The 20,422-nt window shown below is 40.5% G+C and overlaps 1 protein-coding gene and 1 long non-coding RNA gene across 7 annotated transcripts in view; one reads left to right on the forward strand and one right to left on the reverse strand.

The window, feature by feature from the left end:
- Positions 1–20,422, reverse strand: part of LOC124283954 (Na(+)/H(+) exchange regulatory cofactor NHE-RF1-like) — a 90,354-nt gene that overhangs the window by 26,198 nt on the left and 43,734 nt on the right. For 4 of the 6 annotated variants that reach the window (XM_046719997.1, XM_046719991.1, XM_046719994.1 and 1 more), the window contains one exon: positions 18,977–19,017. In XM_046719997.1, the coding sequence (XP_046575953.1) occupies positions 18,977–19,017 (41 nt within the window). Of the gene's footprint in view, positions 1–14,906; positions 15,633–18,976; positions 19,018–20,422 lie in introns of those variants that run through there. The other 2 variants (XM_046719998.1, XM_046719992.1) reach the window with 1 other exon arrangement.
- LOC124283955 lies at positions 1,435–20,212 on the forward strand. The gene is made up of 3 exons (XR_006900441.1): positions 1,435–1,445; positions 17,650–17,654; positions 19,908–20,212. It is a non-coding gene; the product is annotated as an uncharacterized LOC124283955 (long non-coding RNA).

The following is a 20,422-nucleotide window of genomic DNA, read 5'->3' on the forward strand; positions in this document are numbered from 1 at the left end:
AATCCCGAATCTCATCTGCCTTCACGTGAAGCATGTGTAGCAGCTCCCTAATGTGATGCATTGTTTTGTCGCCCAGACAATGTATGAACCACGTCTACATGAAACAAAGCCGTGAATAGGAACAGCTGATCATATTTAGCTATTTCTGTACAAATACAACCATGCAACCGGAAGTCGCGATGGCCACGTGCGCCTCGTCATGGCCTAATCGATCGCTCTGATGGACCAGCAAATTACCTTACGCAAAGAGCTGGCAAGACGTCGCAAACCTCGAACGCCTTACTTGTAGTCCGAGCAGTGATCAGTTCAGGTTTCAACTCTTTCTCTTCATCATGAGCGTGACAGTGTCACGATGACACAATAAACACTCCAACACCACAGACGCTAATGAGCCCATGGTCAAATAATCCGCTCTCGAAACCAACCAACATGGGGAAAATATCCATTTAATTGCGGTGCTCGAGAAACTCATCGCTATGCATTTTATAGTAATGTCTTTGTACTTGGCTATGAAGTGTTGGTTATGTGGAAATTACACAAATATGAGAGTAGGCGATATGAGTGTACAGGGCATGGTAAGTTCTCTTTCAACATAAATCTGGAAAATCTGTATAATGAGAGCGAATGTCAACAAAGCAATATTTGACTAGGAGCCCAAATAAACATACCTCCACAATATGAGACGCTCGGTCAACGTTTAAAGCCCGGGGGTAATTAACACGAAGGTTTGCATTGGGCATATACAGGCTTCGAACCAGATTAATTTGGGGGGTCCGGTTTTCCAGCATGCTAAATCTTGTTTTTCGTGTTTCATTGTGAACATTCTGGGATTGTGTTTGAATTAGTTAATTTCATCTTGGGAAATCCTTTGAAAGACGAACTTTGAAGAGACTGTAAAATATTTATCGATTTTAAATTGGAGTACGTAAATAGGCGGTGTCTGAGATGGTACAGGGGCAAAAATGTGTGAAGTTCAAAAGGTCAGTTGTTTTAATAAGAAAGTTGGCCTTGCAACCATGACAAGTAGAAGGGTGTGATCATTGAATATCAAAATCATAAATTATAACAGAAACCAGTCAGGGCCGATCATTTGATATCCCGTAAATCTCACTGCGGGGCAAATGTGCGCCGGAATCGACAAGTACAGACGGGTATTGCTTAATAGAGGTATATTGTAACCTGGAAGCCCCTCCCAGTGGTTACAGCGTCCGCTCGTCACGCCGACGGTCCTGGTTCGATTCCCCATATGGATACAATGTGTGAAGCCCATTTCTGGTATCCCCCGCCGTGATATTGCTGGAATATTGCTAAAAGCGGCATAAAACCATACTCACTCACTCCACGGGTTACATGCTTGGCGTACTGGGGATCTGTTCAAACCATATGTTCCACTGGGAGACAAGCATAAGGAACGGACGACGTTGTACTTGCGTTGTACTTTTCATGTGGATTGTTGTACTCATGTCGTCGAACTTACTTTGAAGTATTTGTGATTCTGTACTTGTGAGGTGCTACTTACGTTGCTGTATACTTGCGATGTTCCCTATTGCGTCTTCTTCGGTGTTGTCATTTTCTCAAAAACTATCTCTGTAATCATTGCCATATTTGATGTAAGCAAAATTTACACAAATATGTCAGATTAGTCGAGGGCCTTTGGGGTAGCCTAGTGGTTAAATCGTTCGCTCGTTACACCGAAGCCCCGGGTTCGATTCCTCACGTGGGTACAATATGTGAAGACTATTTCTGGTGATAATATTGCAGGAATATTGCTAAAAGCGGCGTAATACTAAACTCACTCACTCTTATTTATTCGAATGTAAGAAATATGTCCATACTCCCAGAACAAGAACCCATGGACCTGAATTATTGAGAATTGTTTGCGTGAGTGAATGAGGTTTTACGTTGCTTTCAGTGCTATCACGACAGGCAGAAATGGGCTCCACAGACTGGACCCAGCAGCAGAATCGAACCTGGACCCTGAACGCTGAAATAGATAAGTCCGTTACATCATACAAACTTCTATTGAATTGTGAATGTTATCTTAGTAATATTAATCTTACAAATGTAAAAATGATTTTGTTAAACTTAGTTTTGCACTATTAATGCACGATAATAAGAAGTATCATCTTTCGTGTTTTTGGTATGACCCGGCCAAGGCTCGAACCCTCCGCTCCCCATTAAGGCGCTCTGTCCACAGGACTACGAACTCGGACTCGTGAGATACAATACCATGTTCGATGCGTGTGTTAATGCCACACAGAAGTTCTGCAACATCGACTCCACTGTTCTGGCGTGTTGAGTTGTGAGGTCCACAAGCGATCTTTAATCCTGTGGTAGGTGCCGGTATGTGATCCGTGTTTGTCCTCCACGTCCGGAATTCAGCCGTCGGTCATAACTTTGTGATCAACCCGTCACGCACTGAGCCCTCCCTATCAGTTCGTCCATCAATGTTGACACAGCCGTGTGATGTTGCCTGTATGGTAATGTACGACTTGAGCGGATTATGTCGTGTGTGCACAACACTTCTTTGTCTATCAGCAATACCAGGTCAAGTAGGGTATGAAATATCGGGTATGTAGCTGTACGTGTTGAAGGCGACTGTGATTGACTGGAGGAGGTCAAATGCCTTCACAGACAATACAGAGAAAGAATTAGTTTGTGACAACACGCAGAAATATACGATTTGTGCTTATTTGGTACTTTAAGGAGATGGAAGTTACATAAATTCAAGCAATATGTGTACAGCATATAATGTACTTTAAGCTCACAAATTTTACACTATCGAAACATTTAATAATTTAAAAACCGTCTGCAGGCTCTGAGAGTGTTAGAGTATCCCAATTCAGATGGTATGAGGAACAATTCAAATGACTGGATCTTGTTTTATGCCGTTAGAGAAATATGTATTTTGCCATTGGTAACATGCTGGTAAGAATATCATACTGGTTGTATACTCGTGACATGACCCAAGGCCCGCATAAAGCTTAACAACCTAAACGCCCATTCACCCGAGTGCTTAAGATAACACTTTGAATTGGGCACTGGTTCAGTTTATCAAATATTAAATAACACTTGTGACGTCATTCCATTGTCTGCTCGTTCCATTACTTTTCAGGAATGGAGCGATGTGTACCAGCTTCAAATTAAAGACTTCATTTTGTCATTTTGACATATAACTTTGATAACAGAAATATTCCCAATACTTTGAATGTAATTTAAGTAGGGTAATATCCGAGTAACTCTCCATTCCTTAAAATCAATGTGCCTCGGCCACTCCGGGGCCTCGGCTCCATTATTTTTAAGGAATGGAGAGTTACTCGGACATTACCCTCTACGCCCTTGCCAGATCTTCTTTGATGGGAATATTAGAAGTTGAGTTGATGAAGAATGATGATAATCTTATTGATATACAACTCACAGAATACAGAAGTTGTATATCCATAAAATTATCATCATTCTTCTTTCCCAAATCTGAATATATGTAGAGTTTTGCAGTTATTCCAAGTCGTCGTTTAACATTGTAGTAGAGTGAAGTAAAGTGGAGTTTCACGTGGCCTTTAAGACTACTGCACTTGTATATTGACGTTCATGCAAGTGTGTGCGTGTCCGTGTGCGTGTGTGTGTGCGTGTATGTCCTCGTCCATATTAATTGCGGCTTTAGGGTGCTGTCCCACAGAGGCACAGCACACCGACTGCAAGCAGACTAATCCATGTTTTGTCCCAATAATTCTGTTAAGGTATATAGAGGCACAGCACACCGACAGTCGCTGCGCTAGGTGATCGTATCTCCTGTACTTTAACGTCGAGTTACGACAGTCGTTGCGCTAAGGTGATCGTATCTCCTGTACTTTAACATAGAGTTACGACAGTCGTAGGGCTAAAGTGATCGTATCTCCTGTACTTTAACGTCGAGTTACGACAGTCGTTGCGCTAAAGTGATCGTATCTCCTATACTTTAACATAGAGTTACGACCATCGTATCGCTAAGGTGATCGAATCTCCTGTACTGTAACATAGAGTTACGACAGTCGTTGCGCTAAGGTGATCGTATCTCCTATACTGTAACATAGAGTTACGACCGTCGTTGCGCTAAAGTGATCGTATCTCCTGTATTTTAACATAGAGTTAAGACAGTCGTTGCGCTAAGGTGATCGTATTTCCTATACTTTAACATAGAGTTACGACCGTCGTATCGCTAAGGTGATCGAATCTCCTGTACTTTAACATAGAGTTACGACCGTCGTATCGCTAAGGTGATCGAATCTCCTGTACTGTAACATAGAGTTACGACCGTCGTTGCGCTAAAGTGATCGTATCTCCTGTACTGTAACATAGAGTTATGACAGCCGTAGAGCTAAAGTGATCGTATCTCCTATACTGTAACATAGAGTTACGACCGTCGTTGCGCTAAAGTGATCGTATCTCCTGTACTTTATTATAGAGTTACGACGGTCGTTGCGCAAAGGTGATCGTATCTCCTATACTTTAACATAGAGTTACGACCATCGTATCGCTAAGGTGATCGTATCTCCTATACTTTAACATAGAGTTACGACCATCGTATCGCTAAGGTGATCGTATCTCCTATACTTCAACATAGAGTTACGACCGTCGTATCGCTAAGGTGATCGAATCTCCTGTACTTTAACATAGAGTTACGACCGTCGTTGCGCTAAAGTGATCGTATCTCCTGTATTTTTACACAGAGTTACGACCGTAGTTGCGCTAAAGTGATCGTATCTCCTATACTTTAACATAGAGTTACGACCGTCGTAGGGCTAAGATCGCTCTTGTACAACGTTGTGTCGAGGAGATGGAATAATCTATTGCAAACGTGTCTTTGACATCAAGATGATCGAGATGATTTTCCGCCCCTCCCCTCAATATTTGGTACTGAGTTCGAGACAAGCAGATTGTCGATATACGAGCTGTGTCGATTAAATGACATGTTATAGCACACGAGGCTGCTGATTGATGTTACGACGGTTATGGCCCGGGAAAGCGAAATCTGGACTAAACCTCCTCAATTTAGGTTTCGCTTTCGCTGGAACGGTCAAACTACAGTTAACACTGAATTTCGCGTTCCTGGGACTCTCAATACACAAGAAGTGGGAGTCGTCGTCAGATACCGTAGTCATGGTAGAAATTTAATACATAAATAAATAACAATAAATGTTTGAGCCACAGACTGTTCACCGATAAGTCACATGAATGGATCATGTGGAGGTGGAATTGAAAATATCGTGCATAGACAACTTACATCATCATTACAACATTCATTGACGTAATTTACGTTACTGCAATGTAATTTACGTTACTTATATATATAAGGCGATAACAACCTAACACTACTTTCTCTTGTCAAAGTTTGATTCACATTTGATATTTCGGCAATACTAGACAACAAAACACAAAAGTTTGTTCTTTCATGACACTCAATATAACAAAACTTCCGTTGGATAGCATTTTGCAGCAAGCTTAAATGCAAAGAATACGCACTACTGACATATCAAACATGACGCCATAGAACCAAATGTTTGCTTCTGACGCTGCAATATAACTTACTGCAGTCTTAATGAAGGTTGATACTTATTGTAAATTTAGTGTTATTTAGAATACCTGCACAGATACACCTTGATTTAATATAAAATTTGAAAGCACCGACAGCCAAAATGTCGGCGACAGCAATTGTCACAGTTAACTGAGAATTAGTGAGATCTGCTCGAACAACCGTCTTTGCACGGTGGATTAAATAAAATAGTCAAATACCAGTAACAACAAACAAATTTTACTACACAGCTCCAATACTTCTTTTCTCGGAGGGTTTTCCTACATCGATGCTTAAACTTGTCATAGATTAAGTGCTGAAACTTGAAACAACTGCAACTTCATCTCAGTTAAGCGGCTCACAGAACGAGTATTGGGGTCGCGCGCTAATCTGAAGTACGGTAATCCGGTGTTTTCATAGCACAACTTTGGTTTTCGCTTTACCGGGAATAGGGAATATTGAAATTTCGCTTTCCCGGGCCGACACCGTTACGACTGGTGTGTGCCGAAGCCTACAGGAGTCACTGACCTCATCAAACAGGTACGGCGCTATACCGAGATCGATCTCGTAAGCGTGACTTAGATTCGTTTGTTATCAAAGATTTATTCATACTGTGACATGAATTTCTCATTATAAATCAGACTCCCAAACTTATATTAGTCATCGTCAGCTAGTTGCTGGTCTCTGGTGTATAAACTGGTTTCCCGCTGTACCTTGTCAGGTGGACTGGGCGTGTGACAATGAGATGCAGTATTACGTCACGCTCCAGTAGTCGCATTGATCGGCTGGGATGGAGTCCCTGTGTCGCGACCATGACAAGCAAATACCGTAATTCCCGGGCTTAACGGGCACTTACTTAGTCTGGGATGGTAGAGTTGATAAAAAACAGGCGTTGTTTTTACATGAACAGGTGGAATTTGAGCACGAGGGAGACCGTTTGAATTGTACCCGAAGCAATCAGTGATATTTCCTTTACACTTACGTTCAAATGATTGTTTCGCTGTTGTCGAGATGCCAATTGCTATGCTTGTGGTGAATATTGAAGACGAGGGCTCTGTTCCACACAGCGATTTACAATGATCACAAGCCTGTGTCTTCAAGTATGGGAGTTACGATCAGCGTTGTGGAACGGGGAGTTGTACCACTTAAAGTTTTTAATGACCAAACCCGATCCCGGATCAAACAGTCCCTAGCAGTGTGTGCTGGTCGAAAGAGGAAACCCATTCCGGGATCAAACGGTCCCTAGCAACCTGTGCTGGACGAAAGAGGAAACCAATTCCGGGATCAAACGGTCCCTAGCAACCTGTGCTGGTCGTAAGAGGACACCAAGTTTATCGGGTTGTCCGGCTCGAAAATAGCTAATAGCGTACCCAAACGGCGTGCAACGTTGCTCATTGTACCAATCACTGGATTGTCTGGTCCACATTTCATTGGTGGACCGCCGTCAATCACCTGGAATGTTGCCGAGTGTAAGATTAAACAACCCACAAACATACTGCAAGTTTATTGCCATGTCACGACACCTGGTAAATAATCTTTGCCAGGCATACCGCTGGTTGACAATACGAGACTTCGTGCTCTTTTAATGGGATGTTCACAAACTTTATTCACGTCCCGTTATCTCAGTAATTGTTCGCAGAGTCTAAGTTTCAATCAAGGTTCAATTTCTGTACAGCCCCACGCCTACATTGAAGAAGGGACTATTGGGATCGTTTACTTCTCCAGAATCCTCACGTGGACCAACCCCTGCATAGACAAGGGCGTTATTTACATGTATTACGATTCACGTAACAGCTCCAGCACGAAGCCACTGGTGTGGAACAACGCCAGCTTGGAGTATGTAGATACATATAGTGTGTGATGCATCACTCCCCACGTCTGGTGCTGGGACTCAGTGTGTCATCCGTCAGAATGCTACTAATTCTAGTGTTGGCCCGCATGGTTTCATGGGGTCCCAGGTTAATGTGTATAGCTATATTCCATGTAACATGTCATTTGGGATTACACTATCTCAGTTAGGGACCGTTCATGATTTATGGCTTTGTGTGTTTGTGTGCGTGCGCGTGAGAGAGAGATTATTTTAAGGGTGGGGTCACCCATTTTGTTCGTGGGGGTGGGGTGGGGGTGGGGTGGGGTGTAGCAGGAGACTATATAACGGGGAGTGGTCACCTCGGAACCCCACGCATCCCAAGGAGGATAGGTCTGCCGACATGCCAACCGGCGAAGGCGACCTCCAAAGCATCTAACACAACAACAGCATCCTCGGAAAGCCCCTTAGCGTATGCATCGGCTCGTCACGTGACCAGTGTAGCCAATATGGCGACAGCGTAGTTTTAAGATTGAGCCCGGTTTATTTTCAACAGCTGATTACATACGCTGAGTGTTGTGACAACTGAAAACCTACATGTAGAAGATAAGTTACATATTCTGTCACTTCATTTTAAGTCAAATAATTGTTATTTGTGTCAGTATTAGTACAGTAGATTTGTAGTAAAGTTTTCAAGTCGGCATGTTGTAGCTCACTGGCTTCAGTTCTCGGTACACAGCGAAGAAAGACTAAATTCTATCGCTAAAAACTTCTTTCACATATTCGTTTAATTTTTAGAAGGGAAATATACCTTTAGTTGAAAGGTGTTTGCAAGTAATAGTGATAGTTTTATAACTTTAAAAAAATTGTTGGGTGTATTTGAGGTGTGTGAAAAATATGACATATCGCCGATCTGCCATTGAAATACTACAGGGCGTTGTTTGAGTGTTTCTAGTTATTGTTCTAAAACATCTTTCACATACATCTTTAATTTTTATGAGGGGAATAAACCATCAGGTGAAAGGTCTTTGCAAGTAATAGCGATAGTTTTATAATTTAATTTTGTTTGTTAGGGTGTATTTCAGGTGTGTGAAATATATGACATATCGCCGATCTGTTCTGATACGCCATTGATGCTTGTGATGCTTGAGTGTTATACATGTAGTTCTAAAACTGCTTTCTTTCTTGTTGCTCTTAGTATTTGACAAAACTGGAAAGGTGTTTACAACGCTTTGTGATAGTTCTAACTTTCTGTTTTTGAGGGGTCTGTGACTGTGTCAGTTAACATTCTGTCAATGCACATGCCATTCCACACATGCAATAAGATATCTGAATTAGTTACTAATGTAAAAAAACATGCACTCCTGCTTATTTTCAGTTCTCATTACCTGGTGAGGACACCAGATATACACTTTCGACTTTCCGTTTCACTGCCCTGTTTCAAATACAGTCAGATGCATTTGTGGCCTTCCACCAACCCTGTAAGGTTGTCACACCTGCAGTCTGCAGTTTCACTGTAGGTCAGCTTTTTAAACGTTCACCTCCCATTTCCCAGCATTGGAACAATTTCTTGACCCCTGAAGATCCCGGTTAGAATTGGTCTTCAGTAACCCATGCTTGTAAGAGGCAACTAACGGGATTGGGTGGTCAAGCTCGCTGACCTGGTTGACATGCCATATCCCAATTGCGTAGATCGATGCTCATGCTGTTGATCACTGGATTGTCTGGTCAAAACTCGATTATTTTACAGACCGCCGTCATATAGCTGGAATATTGTGTAAAACTAAACTCACTCACTCACTCACTCACCTCCAGTCAGCTTTGTTTCAGCTACATCAAGATCAAACATCACATGGTTTGTCTGTTCCAGATTTGATCATCATCCAAACACCACCACCCCTACAACAGGGCAAAATACAAACTCACTACACATAACATCCTATTGTATATTTTATGCTCTATTAGCAAAATATTTCAGCATTATCACAGCTCGCGACACAGACGCGTTTCACATTATTCCCATGTGGTTTTACCTACGCAGATGGCATCAAAAGCAAACCCTTAACCACTTGGCTATCCTACCTCCCAAGACTGAAATACCATGTTTCTTCCCTACTTGTTGCCCCCATCTCTCACCAAGCAAACAGGTAACATCGTGGCCCCTCACAACACAGGTTTGTGATACAGTCTACTCCAGCATGCCTGATTTATCATGCTATATTAAAGCACTGTGAGTGAGTGAGTGAGTTTAATTTTACTCAGCAATATTCCAGCTATATGGCGGTGGTCTGTAAATCATCGAGTCTGGACCAGACAATCCAGTGATCAGCAGCATGAGCATCGAGATGCGCATTTGGGAACCGATGACATGTGTCAACCAAGTCAGGAGCCTGACCACCCCATCCCGTTGGTCACCGCCTCTTACGACAAGCATGGGTTACCGAAGATCAATTCTAACCCGGATCTTCACGGGTTATTAAAACATAAGGAAGGATGACAATATATGGATAAGCAACTTCTTTCTCACTGTAGAAATGTCGCTCTCACTGTAATAAACAAGAAACAATTGTGTCCAGGGACACGGATGCCCCTGCTGCTGTAGGAGGAGTTCACACATTCAGGGTCCCACTGAAGTACTTGGAATAACAACGTGTTGAGGGGGTAGATAACACAACCTATTATCATATAAAGATCAATAATTGAACAAAATTCACGAACAAGTTCAATAAACATCTATGCAACTATGAGATGCACACCTTTCGAGTCCCAATGAAACACACGTATAAGCTTAATCAATTTTGTTGAGCAGTTTTTGTGGAGAAGTGGATAGACCTAATCCCCTATTTCACTATCATCAGAGAGAAATTCAACAAAATGTACCTAAGTTCAAATGTCTCTAAACATACAAAAAAATATAAAATACAAAAACAAAATATGAGATGCACACCTTTAGAGTCTTTATAAAAGACATGTAAGCTAAAAGAGTTTTGTGCAGTGGATTTTGAGAAGTGGATAAGTACACAAACTTGGGACAAACAGGATGAATAGAACCAAATTCAACTAAGTTCAAACATCTGTAGAAGTGAAAAATTAAGAAATTGGATGAACAAGGCATGAGATGCACACCTTTAGAGTTCCAATGAAACACACGTAGAAGCTCAATCAATTCTGTTGAGCAGCTTTTGTGGAGAAGCGGAAAGACTTCATCCCCTATAACACTATATTCAGAGAGAAATTCAACAAAATTTATGTATGTTCAAGTGGCATAGAAATTAGAAAAATAAATAAAATACAAAATCAAAATAAGAGATGCACGCCTTTGTGTAATCTAAATGAACTCCACATGTGTAATCTAAATGAACTCCATAAAGTAGTTTTTGAGGAGAAGTGGATAACGTACACCCCCTGTTGGATGGAACGAACAGGCTGAATAGAAAATTAAGAAATTGCATAAAAAATTATGAAATGCACACCTTTAGAGTCCCTACGAAAGACATGTAGAAGTTCATTCAATTCTGTTGAACAGTTTTTGTGTAGAAGTGGATAGACTTCATCCCCTATTACACTATCATCATAGAGAAATTCAGCAAAATGTATTAGTTCAAATGTCTCTAAACTTACAAAAACACAATAAAATACAAAAACAAAATATGAAATGCACACCATTAGAGTCCCAAGAAAGCCCATGTATAAGTTCATTGAATTCCACAGAGCATTTTTTGTGGAGAAGTGGATAGAGTACATTCCCTGTTTCGTATGGACGGAGGGTAACCCTATATGCCCCCAGCCATATATGGCGGAGGCATAAGAATTTGTTCATCCATATATTGTCATCATTCCTTATTGAACTTCTAAATGCCTCTCAAAGAAGTTATATTAAAGCATACTGCTCCAAAGTTGAAGAAACCTGATTCTTTCATATAAATGCAGGGAAAGAAACCTTTCAAAATTTCTCACAGGAGTGACCAGTGAGTGGACAACAATAAGTGGTCCTGTCAGTACTTCACTGGTCCAAAATAACATTCATTGAATTACTTAACTATCAATACAAAATTCACTGGCCACCAGGACCACTGAAAATTATCATTTAGCGGTCCTGATGAATTTTCACTAGCCAGGGACCACAGGACCAGCATGAATTCCGCGCACGTTACTGCAGTTCACGTCAGACGTATGAAATTAATGACTGACATATATTGAAAGAATCAGGTGTTCAACTCCTGTTGAGTAGAGTATGATGATCCTGTTGAGTAGAGTATGTTGATCCTGTTGAGTAGAGTATGATGATCCTGTTGAGTAGAGTATGATGATCCTGTTGAGTAGAGTATGATGATCCTGTTGAGTAGAGTATGATGATCCTGTTGAGTAGAGTATGATGATCCTGTTGAGTAGAGTATGATGATCCTGTTGAGTAGAGTATGATGATCCTGTTGAGTAGAGTATGATGATCCTGTTGAGTAGAGTATGATGATCCTGTTGAGTAGAGTATGATGATCCTGTTGAGTAGAGTATGATGATCCTGTTGAGGAGTGTTGAGTAGAGTATGATGATCCTGTTGAGTAGAGTATGATGATCCTGTTGAGTAGAGTTGATCCTGTTGAGTAGAGTATGATGATCCTGTTGAGTAGAGTATGATGATCCTGTATGAGTAGAGTATGATGATCCTGTTGAGTAGAGTATGATGATCCTGTTGAGTAGAGTATGATGATCCTGTTGAGTAGAGTATGATGATCCTGTTGAGTAGAGTATGATGATCCTGTTGAGTAGAGTATGATGATCCTGTTGAGTAGAGTATGATGATCCTGTTGAGTAGAGTATGATGATCCTGTTGAGTAGAGTATGATGATCCTGTTGAGTAGAGTATGATGATCCTGTTGAGTAGAGTATGATGATCCTGTTGAGTAGAGTATGATGATCCTGTTGAGTAGAGTATGATGATCCTGTTGAGTAGAGTATGATGATCCTGTTGAGTAGAGTATGATGATCCTGTTGAGTAGAGTATGATGATCCTGTTGAGTAGAGTATGATGATCCTGTTGAGTAGAGTATGATGATCCTGTTGAGTAGAGTATGATGATCCTGTTGAGTAGAGTATGATGATCCTGTTGAGTAGAGTATGATGATCCTGTTGAGTAGAGTATGATGATCCTGTTGAGTAGAGTATGATGATCCTGTTGAGTAGAGTATGATGATCCTGTTGAGTAGAGTATGATGATCCTGTTGAGTAGAGTATGATGATCCTGTTGAGTAGAGTATGATGATCCTGTTGAGTAGAGTATGATGATCCTGTTGAGTAGAGTATGATGATCCTGTTGAGTAGAGTATGATTATGATGATCCTATTGAGTAGAGTATGATGATCCTGTTGAGTAGAGTATGATGATCCTGTTGAGTAGAGTATGATGATCCTGTTGAGTAGAGTATGATGATCCTGTTGAGTAGAGTATGATGATCCTGTTGAGTAGAGTATGATGATCCTGTTGAGTAGAGTATGATGATCCTGTTGAGTAGAGTATGATGATCCTGTTGAGTAGAGTATGATGATCCTGTTGAGTAGAGTATGATGATCCTGTTGAGTAGAGTATGATGATCCTGTTGAGTAGAGTATGATGATCCTGTTGAGTAGAGTATGATGATCCTGTTGAGTAGAGTATGATGATCCTGTTGAGTAGAGTATGATGATCCTGTTGAGTAGAGTATGATGATCCTGTTGAGTAGAGTATGATGATCCTGTTGAGTAGAGTATGATGATCCTGTTGAGTAGAGTATGATGATCCTGTTGAGTAGAGTATGATGATCCTGTTGAGTAGAGTATGATGATCCTGTTGAGTAGAGTATGATGATCCTGTTGAGTAGAGTATGATGATCCTGTTGAGTAGAGTATGATGATCCTGTTGAGTAGAGTATGATGATCCTGTTGAGTAGAGTATGATGATCCTGTTGAGTAGAGTATGATGATCCTGTTGAGTAGAGTATGATGATCCTGTTGAGTAGAGTATGATGATGAGCAGAGATCCTGATTGAGTAGAGTATGATGATCCTGTTGAGTAGAGTATGATGATCCTGTTGAGTAGAGCATGATGATCCTGTTGATGATGATCCTGTTGAGTAGAGTATGATGATCCTGTTGAGTAGAGTATGATGATCCTGTTGAGTAGAGTATGATGATCCTGTTGAGTAGAGTATGATGATCCTGTTGAGTAGAGTATGATGATCCTGTTGAGTAGAGTATGATGATCCTGTTGAGTAGAGTATGTTGATCCTGTTGAGTAGAGTATGATGATCCTGTTGAGTAGAGTATGTTGATCCTGTTGCAGGGCTCCAGATAAAGGCCGTATCGGCGTATGTACAGATAAAAAATATGCACGATACGATAGGAAATAATTTAGGAAACGTAGCAGATACACACCACAGCAGTGGTGTACGGTCTTTGAATCATTTAGACGTATTTATCTGAAAAAGTATTGTTTTATTGACCTGTTTACACAAGAGTAGCAATGTTATTGTGCATACATGAAACGAAACACAAGATTACTGATACTCCATTAAATTCCATTCAGTACTCTAAATGTACTCTTTAGTTGTTCCAGAATTCCTATATTGAAAAAATAAGTACGTACTCCTGATGTTGAAAAATTAACTGGAGCCCTGCTGTTGCCTCTTACTGATCATACCATCGGCCTCCTCCCAGTAGGTGCCAGGACCAGTTTCAATCCAGTGCTCCTTGCTGACATCAGCAAAACAGGAAATAAACAAATGTTTGCCACTGATATGGCAATGTCCCCCCACCGCTAAAGAATGGAATATCTATATTTACTACTTTTTATTTTTGGGTCACATACAAGATGCCTGAAATGACTGGTGTCTGCATAATCACCCAATGTAGGCTGTCAACATACTTGAAAACATTGGGTGCAATGTTTTATGAGATATTGCCTTTAAAAAGCGGTCAAAGTATCGTGGTGACCTTGAAAATAAGGTCAAGGTCACCAAAATAAACTGGTGTCTGCGTAATCCCCCAATGTAGGATGTCACCAAATTTGAAGACACTGGGTACAACAGTGCATGAGATATCACGTTAATAACAGTTTGAAAAGTGGTCAATGTCGTGGTGACCTTGAAAATAAGGTCAAGGTCACCCAAATCGACTGGTGTCTGCGTAATCTCTCAATGTAGGCTGTCACCAAATTTGAAGACATTGGGTATAACATTTCATGAGATATTGCGTTAACAAGAATTGGGACGTACCTACAGACGCTGCTGAATACATAGTCCCCCGTTCCGCATTGCGGCGGGGGACAACTAGTCAACAATATTTCATCAAACCACCCAGATGTGTCAAAAAGCATGAGACAATGTTTTTTGAAATGAATTTATTCTTAACAAAATATATGTGTATACAATTGTTCCTGGAATAATTACACAAGTGAGCAGTCCGAAGGACATGTCTGTGTCGCCAGAGTGGACAGGGCGACAGTCTACACCTGTAAACCTCTGTACATTATCACACTGTGGACTTGAGTTAGCAGAATTATTCAAATCATTCTAGTTCCTCTTAAGCTTCAGATATACTACTACCCCTAGTCTTCAAAGTCTCTGTACACTAGGCAATGAACATGGAATGCATAAGTGTATAAAATCATCCTGGTCTCTCAATCGTCAACAATAATAAAACACGAGTTCTCTTACTTGCTTTGAGGATATCAACAAAGCTTTCTACATAATGTAATATGTAACGAATATATGTATAGATATATATAGATATATATAGGTGTAGGTGTAAAGTCAAATAAACTTGGTCCATTATGAATCTGGCTGGAAGGTGACCCAAGAGTGAATAGGCATTTTCACAAACCATATCCACAAATTCGCAACAAATTCAAAAAGAAAATTCGAGCAAAAATCTGTATCATGTTTCCATTATTAGAAAAGTCTCATGTTGCTAGCTGCTAGCAGCTCCGCACTGAAGCAGCTCCTCCAACTGGTTATGCTGGTTCTGATTGGACAATTTAAGGATGAGAAGACGTTCACAGACGCTCAAACACTTTGTACTTCTCCCCGAAACCTACACCTTGCGTACGTGGGTCAACCTTTCTTCGGGACTTCAGCCTCTCTTTCATCTCCTTGGCACTGAGGCCAAAGATATCGCCAGTTCCGTTTGCTTGTTTTGGGGGTTCTGGTGTGGGCTCTGGTGTTGGCTCAGGCTGACTGACAGGAGCTGGGGCTGGGGTTGGTTCCGGTTCGGGCTCTGGCGCACTGTATGTTGTTACAGTTTCAACCTAAACAGAGGAGTAAATATCATAATGTACTGAGGTTTATAATATACTGAGGAGAAAATCTCATAATGTACAGAGGTTTATAATATACTGAGGAGAAAATCTCATAATGTACTTAGGAGAAAATCTCATAATGTACTGAGGAGAAAATCTCATAATGTACTGAGGTTTATAATATACTGAGGAGAAAATCTCATAATGTACTGAGGAATAAATCTGATAATGTACTGAGGAATAAATCTGATAATGTACTGAGGAGAAACTCTCAATGTACTGAGGAATAAATCTGATAATGTACTGAGGAATAAGTTTCATAATGTACTCAGGAATAAATCATGTAAAATAGAGTATGCATGCTTTGTCTTGCCACACTCAGCATAACTCAAGCCTTGTAATACTGTAAACGTAGTATATTTCGCGCAGGTTTTATTTTCGTGCTTTTCGCATAAAACAAAACATTTTAGCGAAAATTTATACTCCCGCTAATAAACCTGTCATTCATTCAGTCTAGCCACGCAAAGCCCTGAGTTGTTACCATAACACATTAAGTTTGAAGACAGAAATCTACGGGAATCTTAAAATGACGACTGATAGTAGCATAAAGAATCAAACTTAACTGTCGATGTAATGGATTTCCAAAAACATAATTAAATAGTGAACCAAATCCCATCGCCGAATTAGCGAAAACAGCAATGTGTGTTGTGGCCGCCATGGAAATTGGTCACATGACAGATGGTTTGATACAAAACAGATTACCACGAAACGACTCGGAAAGAAATAATACAGCAGTATTTTATTTATTCATTTAGATACAAACGTATCATCATGAAGCGAATAGTCACTAACACTCAATCATCTCATTCACAACAACCCCGCTTGTTTGAAATCACAAAGAGCTTCATATACAGTATAAGTTAATACTGATGTGTTTTACATCTCTTCCGGGAGTAAACGGGTTACTGTGTACTAGTATATCGCACAGATAGGGATTTCCTGTGAGTAAGTAATAAATGCCGCCTGACAGGTTCAGCCACTCTGTTTGTTTTCACTGCTATTAGTGGCGGCTAAAGAGACAGCTGGCAGTTCCGGCAATTACTGATTGCGCGAATAATTGACCGCGCGATGTAGTCTAAACTGTCAATTCCGCGAAAATTGCACCACGCGAAAATAAGTACGTTTACAGTAGTTGTCTGAAAACAATCAACCAGTGACTGATAGTATGAGCATCGTCCCATGTTGCCAGGGTACCGACCGCCTCAATACAAACAAGCAGTCCACTTCCTTACATACAGTGATTATGATTAATAACAGACACCTTGATTATAAAACCGTTCACTAAGAACCACACAAAGATCTCATTTAGCTAAACAAGATTAAACTCCTAATCTCTATTCCATCAAAACTCCTAGCCCTCAGAATATACACAGCAGCAGGAATGTTCCAACCAATCAATCAAACTATCAAGAAAAGCAAAACTGGGATAATCAAACGAATGACAATGTCGTTAATTGATGTCATCAGGAATGACAACGCTGCTGACTGATGAATATCGATGTTTGTACTTCCTGTCCACGAATGTAGGCTGACAGGCTGTCAGACATCAGCCTCCATCACAAGGAGCAATGTGAAGCCTGGCGTGCCCGACAATGCAAGTGTAATTATTATTTGCCCATGGAAGATATTTTTACGGCAATATTTCACTAGTATAATACCGCTACACTATGACGTCATAATGGTCTACATAATGCTTAACTCGCGGAAAGCTTATAGTCATCACACTGTAGGCAGTTTCTATCAATCTATGTTGGAGAGTAATAAACAGAATACTAAATTCGCTTCTGTGAAATACCATCTTTATTAAACTCGTGAAAGATTTAGTATAAACAAGTGAAACCAAATCATTTACCCGTTTAATAAAAATGATATTACATAGAAGGCTGTTCAGTATCCTCCATATATCTACAGTTTGTCGAGCACATGCTGTCCAAGGTTTAGGCACAGGACGGGGCACTTCACACAGCAACAGTGCAGAGGAGCAAATTGTCAAAACTACCCAACAAAACTATCAGGAAATTTAATTGATTTACGAAACATGACCTTAAGAGACACTGTCAAAGGATAAGTAGGACCAATTAATAAATAACATAGAATGAGGTGAGGTGAAATTGGATTTAACGTCGTAAATGAGAATATTTCGCTCATATGACGACGTGCATGCGTGTGTATGTGTATGTGCGGGTGCTTGTACTAGCCCAGATTTAAGCTGGTTTTATAGTGCTAGCCCACTAAGAAACCATGCTGCAGTGAAGCATGAATACCCCACTCAGACACATTATACTGACTCCGAGCCGACCGGTCCTTGTTGTACCCATTAATGACGGGCGCCAGGCAGGGACCAACAAGTACCATATTTTAACGTCTTTTGGTATGACGTGGTCGGGGATCAAACCCGCGACCTTCCGCTCTCCGGGCAGACACTCTAACCACTACACCACGGAGGCGGTCAACACAGAATGATGATTACTAAGTAGCAAAATTAAAGCCGAGACCCAAATCAAAATACAGTCAAATCCCGATGAGTCGAATCGCTGGGGACCAAGTAATAAATTTGACTTTGTATTCGAGACATAGGTATGTCTATGAGGGTAGAAAAAAAAGATGATCCAGTCCTAATTCCTCCGCCTAAGCATTTGTTTATTAATGATTTCCATATCACTAATAGGGGCACCTTATCAGTTCTAGTCTGATTAGCACAGACAGTGATTTCCGTAAAATCACTAATCTGCCTTTTGAACTCACCCATTCGCCGCGCTGGTTTGTTAATTGGATCAGTTTGCTACACCAATCAACTTCTCATTGACTGACTTCGGCTTATGTATACAAGATTACTGTTGTTTGAATCTCATGGGACCAAATTTCCTTCTCGAGTCATCATGTGTATTTATGAGACGAATTTGTGTAACCGGTATTCAAATGATGACAACTATAACAGGGAATGGTCGGGACCGACAGGTACTTCGAGTTATGCATAATATTCGAGACACAGGCATTCAACTCATCGGGATTTGACTGTATACACCTAATAAAAGGGCTTAATATGTATGGATGAGGTGATGTCTATCACTGCTGGTCTTCCCTTGTCGTGGAATGATTGAGTGATGTGTCAATACAACCCATGGCAATCCATCGAGTTAACAATACAATACTAATACAATAATCAGTGTCACAATCTAACAATAATCCCTCAAAAAGCAAATCCAGACACAGCTAAGGGACACAATTCAGCCCTAACTTATAACAACCCTTGTTGCCCTTGATAATCGTGAGATAAATGTTTGCATACTTACTGTTGATGTAACTGACTGTCCATTCACAGAACTTGTAGCAGCTGGAAAACAAAATGCCATTGGTCAGCACAATATAACCTTAACATGGGAACATTTCTTGGAAGACAAAGTTGAATCACAACTTCATATTCTAAAAGAAACAAAGTAACAAATATCATAACAAATAGCATACTTCTCTGAAACTTAAGGATGTTAGAATTAATCAACTTCACAAAATAGAAACATGATCCCTGAAACAAAGTGACAGTGAAACATCCAGGTCAGACAGTCATCAGTTATAACATGGCACAAACTCACACAGTACAAAATCACTTATCACACAGTACAAAATCACGTATCACATGTCATTATCACATAGGACTAAATCAGCAAAAGCATAGCATCCATGCCCAGAACAACCAAGTACATGTGGTTCTATTATGGGGATTTTCCCATTGGAACTAGAATATTTGGCCCAGTTAGGCTTCCATATATAAATATTAATACCAAAATTTTGGTAGTATATATACACACTTTATTACCATAATTCTACATAAGTTGAATCTTCAAGATTGATATTTTCATTGATGCTGCCGATAATGGCTTCCAGTAATGGTGTATTCAATTATTCTGCATGTCACCTAGCCTTATTTTTCACATTTCTTTACAGTATGTACTGATTAAAATAGTTAAATGATTATCAATATTATTCTTGGGTTTTTTAACAATTATAAATATAAAAGATTTTGACACCACCTCTTTAAGAGTGAGCGAGTATGGTTGCACACTGCTGTTAGCAATATTCCAGCAACATCACGGCAGAGGGCACCAGAAATGGGCTTCACATATTGTGCCCATGTGGGGAATCGAACCCGAGTCGTCGGCGTGACGAGCGAACACTTCAACCACTAGGTTTTCCCACTGCCCCAACCTTCCTAAGAAGCAATTTTAGAGCTGGATACTTCATGTTTATAGTAAGGACAAGTACTTCTCATCAACAAGCTGTGATTGTTTTACCAGTGCATTATAGAAATCAATGTTAATCTGAACAATTCTCAATGACAATGTTCAACAGTTTGAATATTTTAGACCAAGCATGAGGATATTGATAGGTAATACTTCAAGTGTATCTCAACACCACTATCCAGTTTGACAGCTACATGCATACTTATATACTTACTGTTCCCTGTTACCGTCATTGTGTTCAATCAGACTCAAACCAAAAGTCAGGACGAGCTGTCCTCCTGAAGCGAAACTCTCAACTGACCTGAACATCCCCTTCCCATTTTATTTAAATCACAAAAAGCAACAATGGCTAATCTGACCAATCCTAGAACTGGCAGGAGCAAAAAGAAATTCCCATCCCGGACACGTTTACGATGTTTAATCAGAGAGGATGACGTTTGTGAAGATGCATCTCTGAGGCCCCGAATTTGTGTGTTGGCGAGGTGGCAAGTCACGGGGCTT

The sequence above is a fragment of the Haliotis rubra genome, unplaced genomic scaffold, assembly GCF_003918875.1.
Source record: "Haliotis rubra isolate DU_JTF1 unplaced genomic scaffold, ASM391887v1 Scf326, whole genome shotgun sequence".
Lineage (NCBI taxonomy): Eukaryota > Metazoa > Mollusca > Gastropoda > Lepetellida > Haliotidae > Haliotis > Haliotis rubra.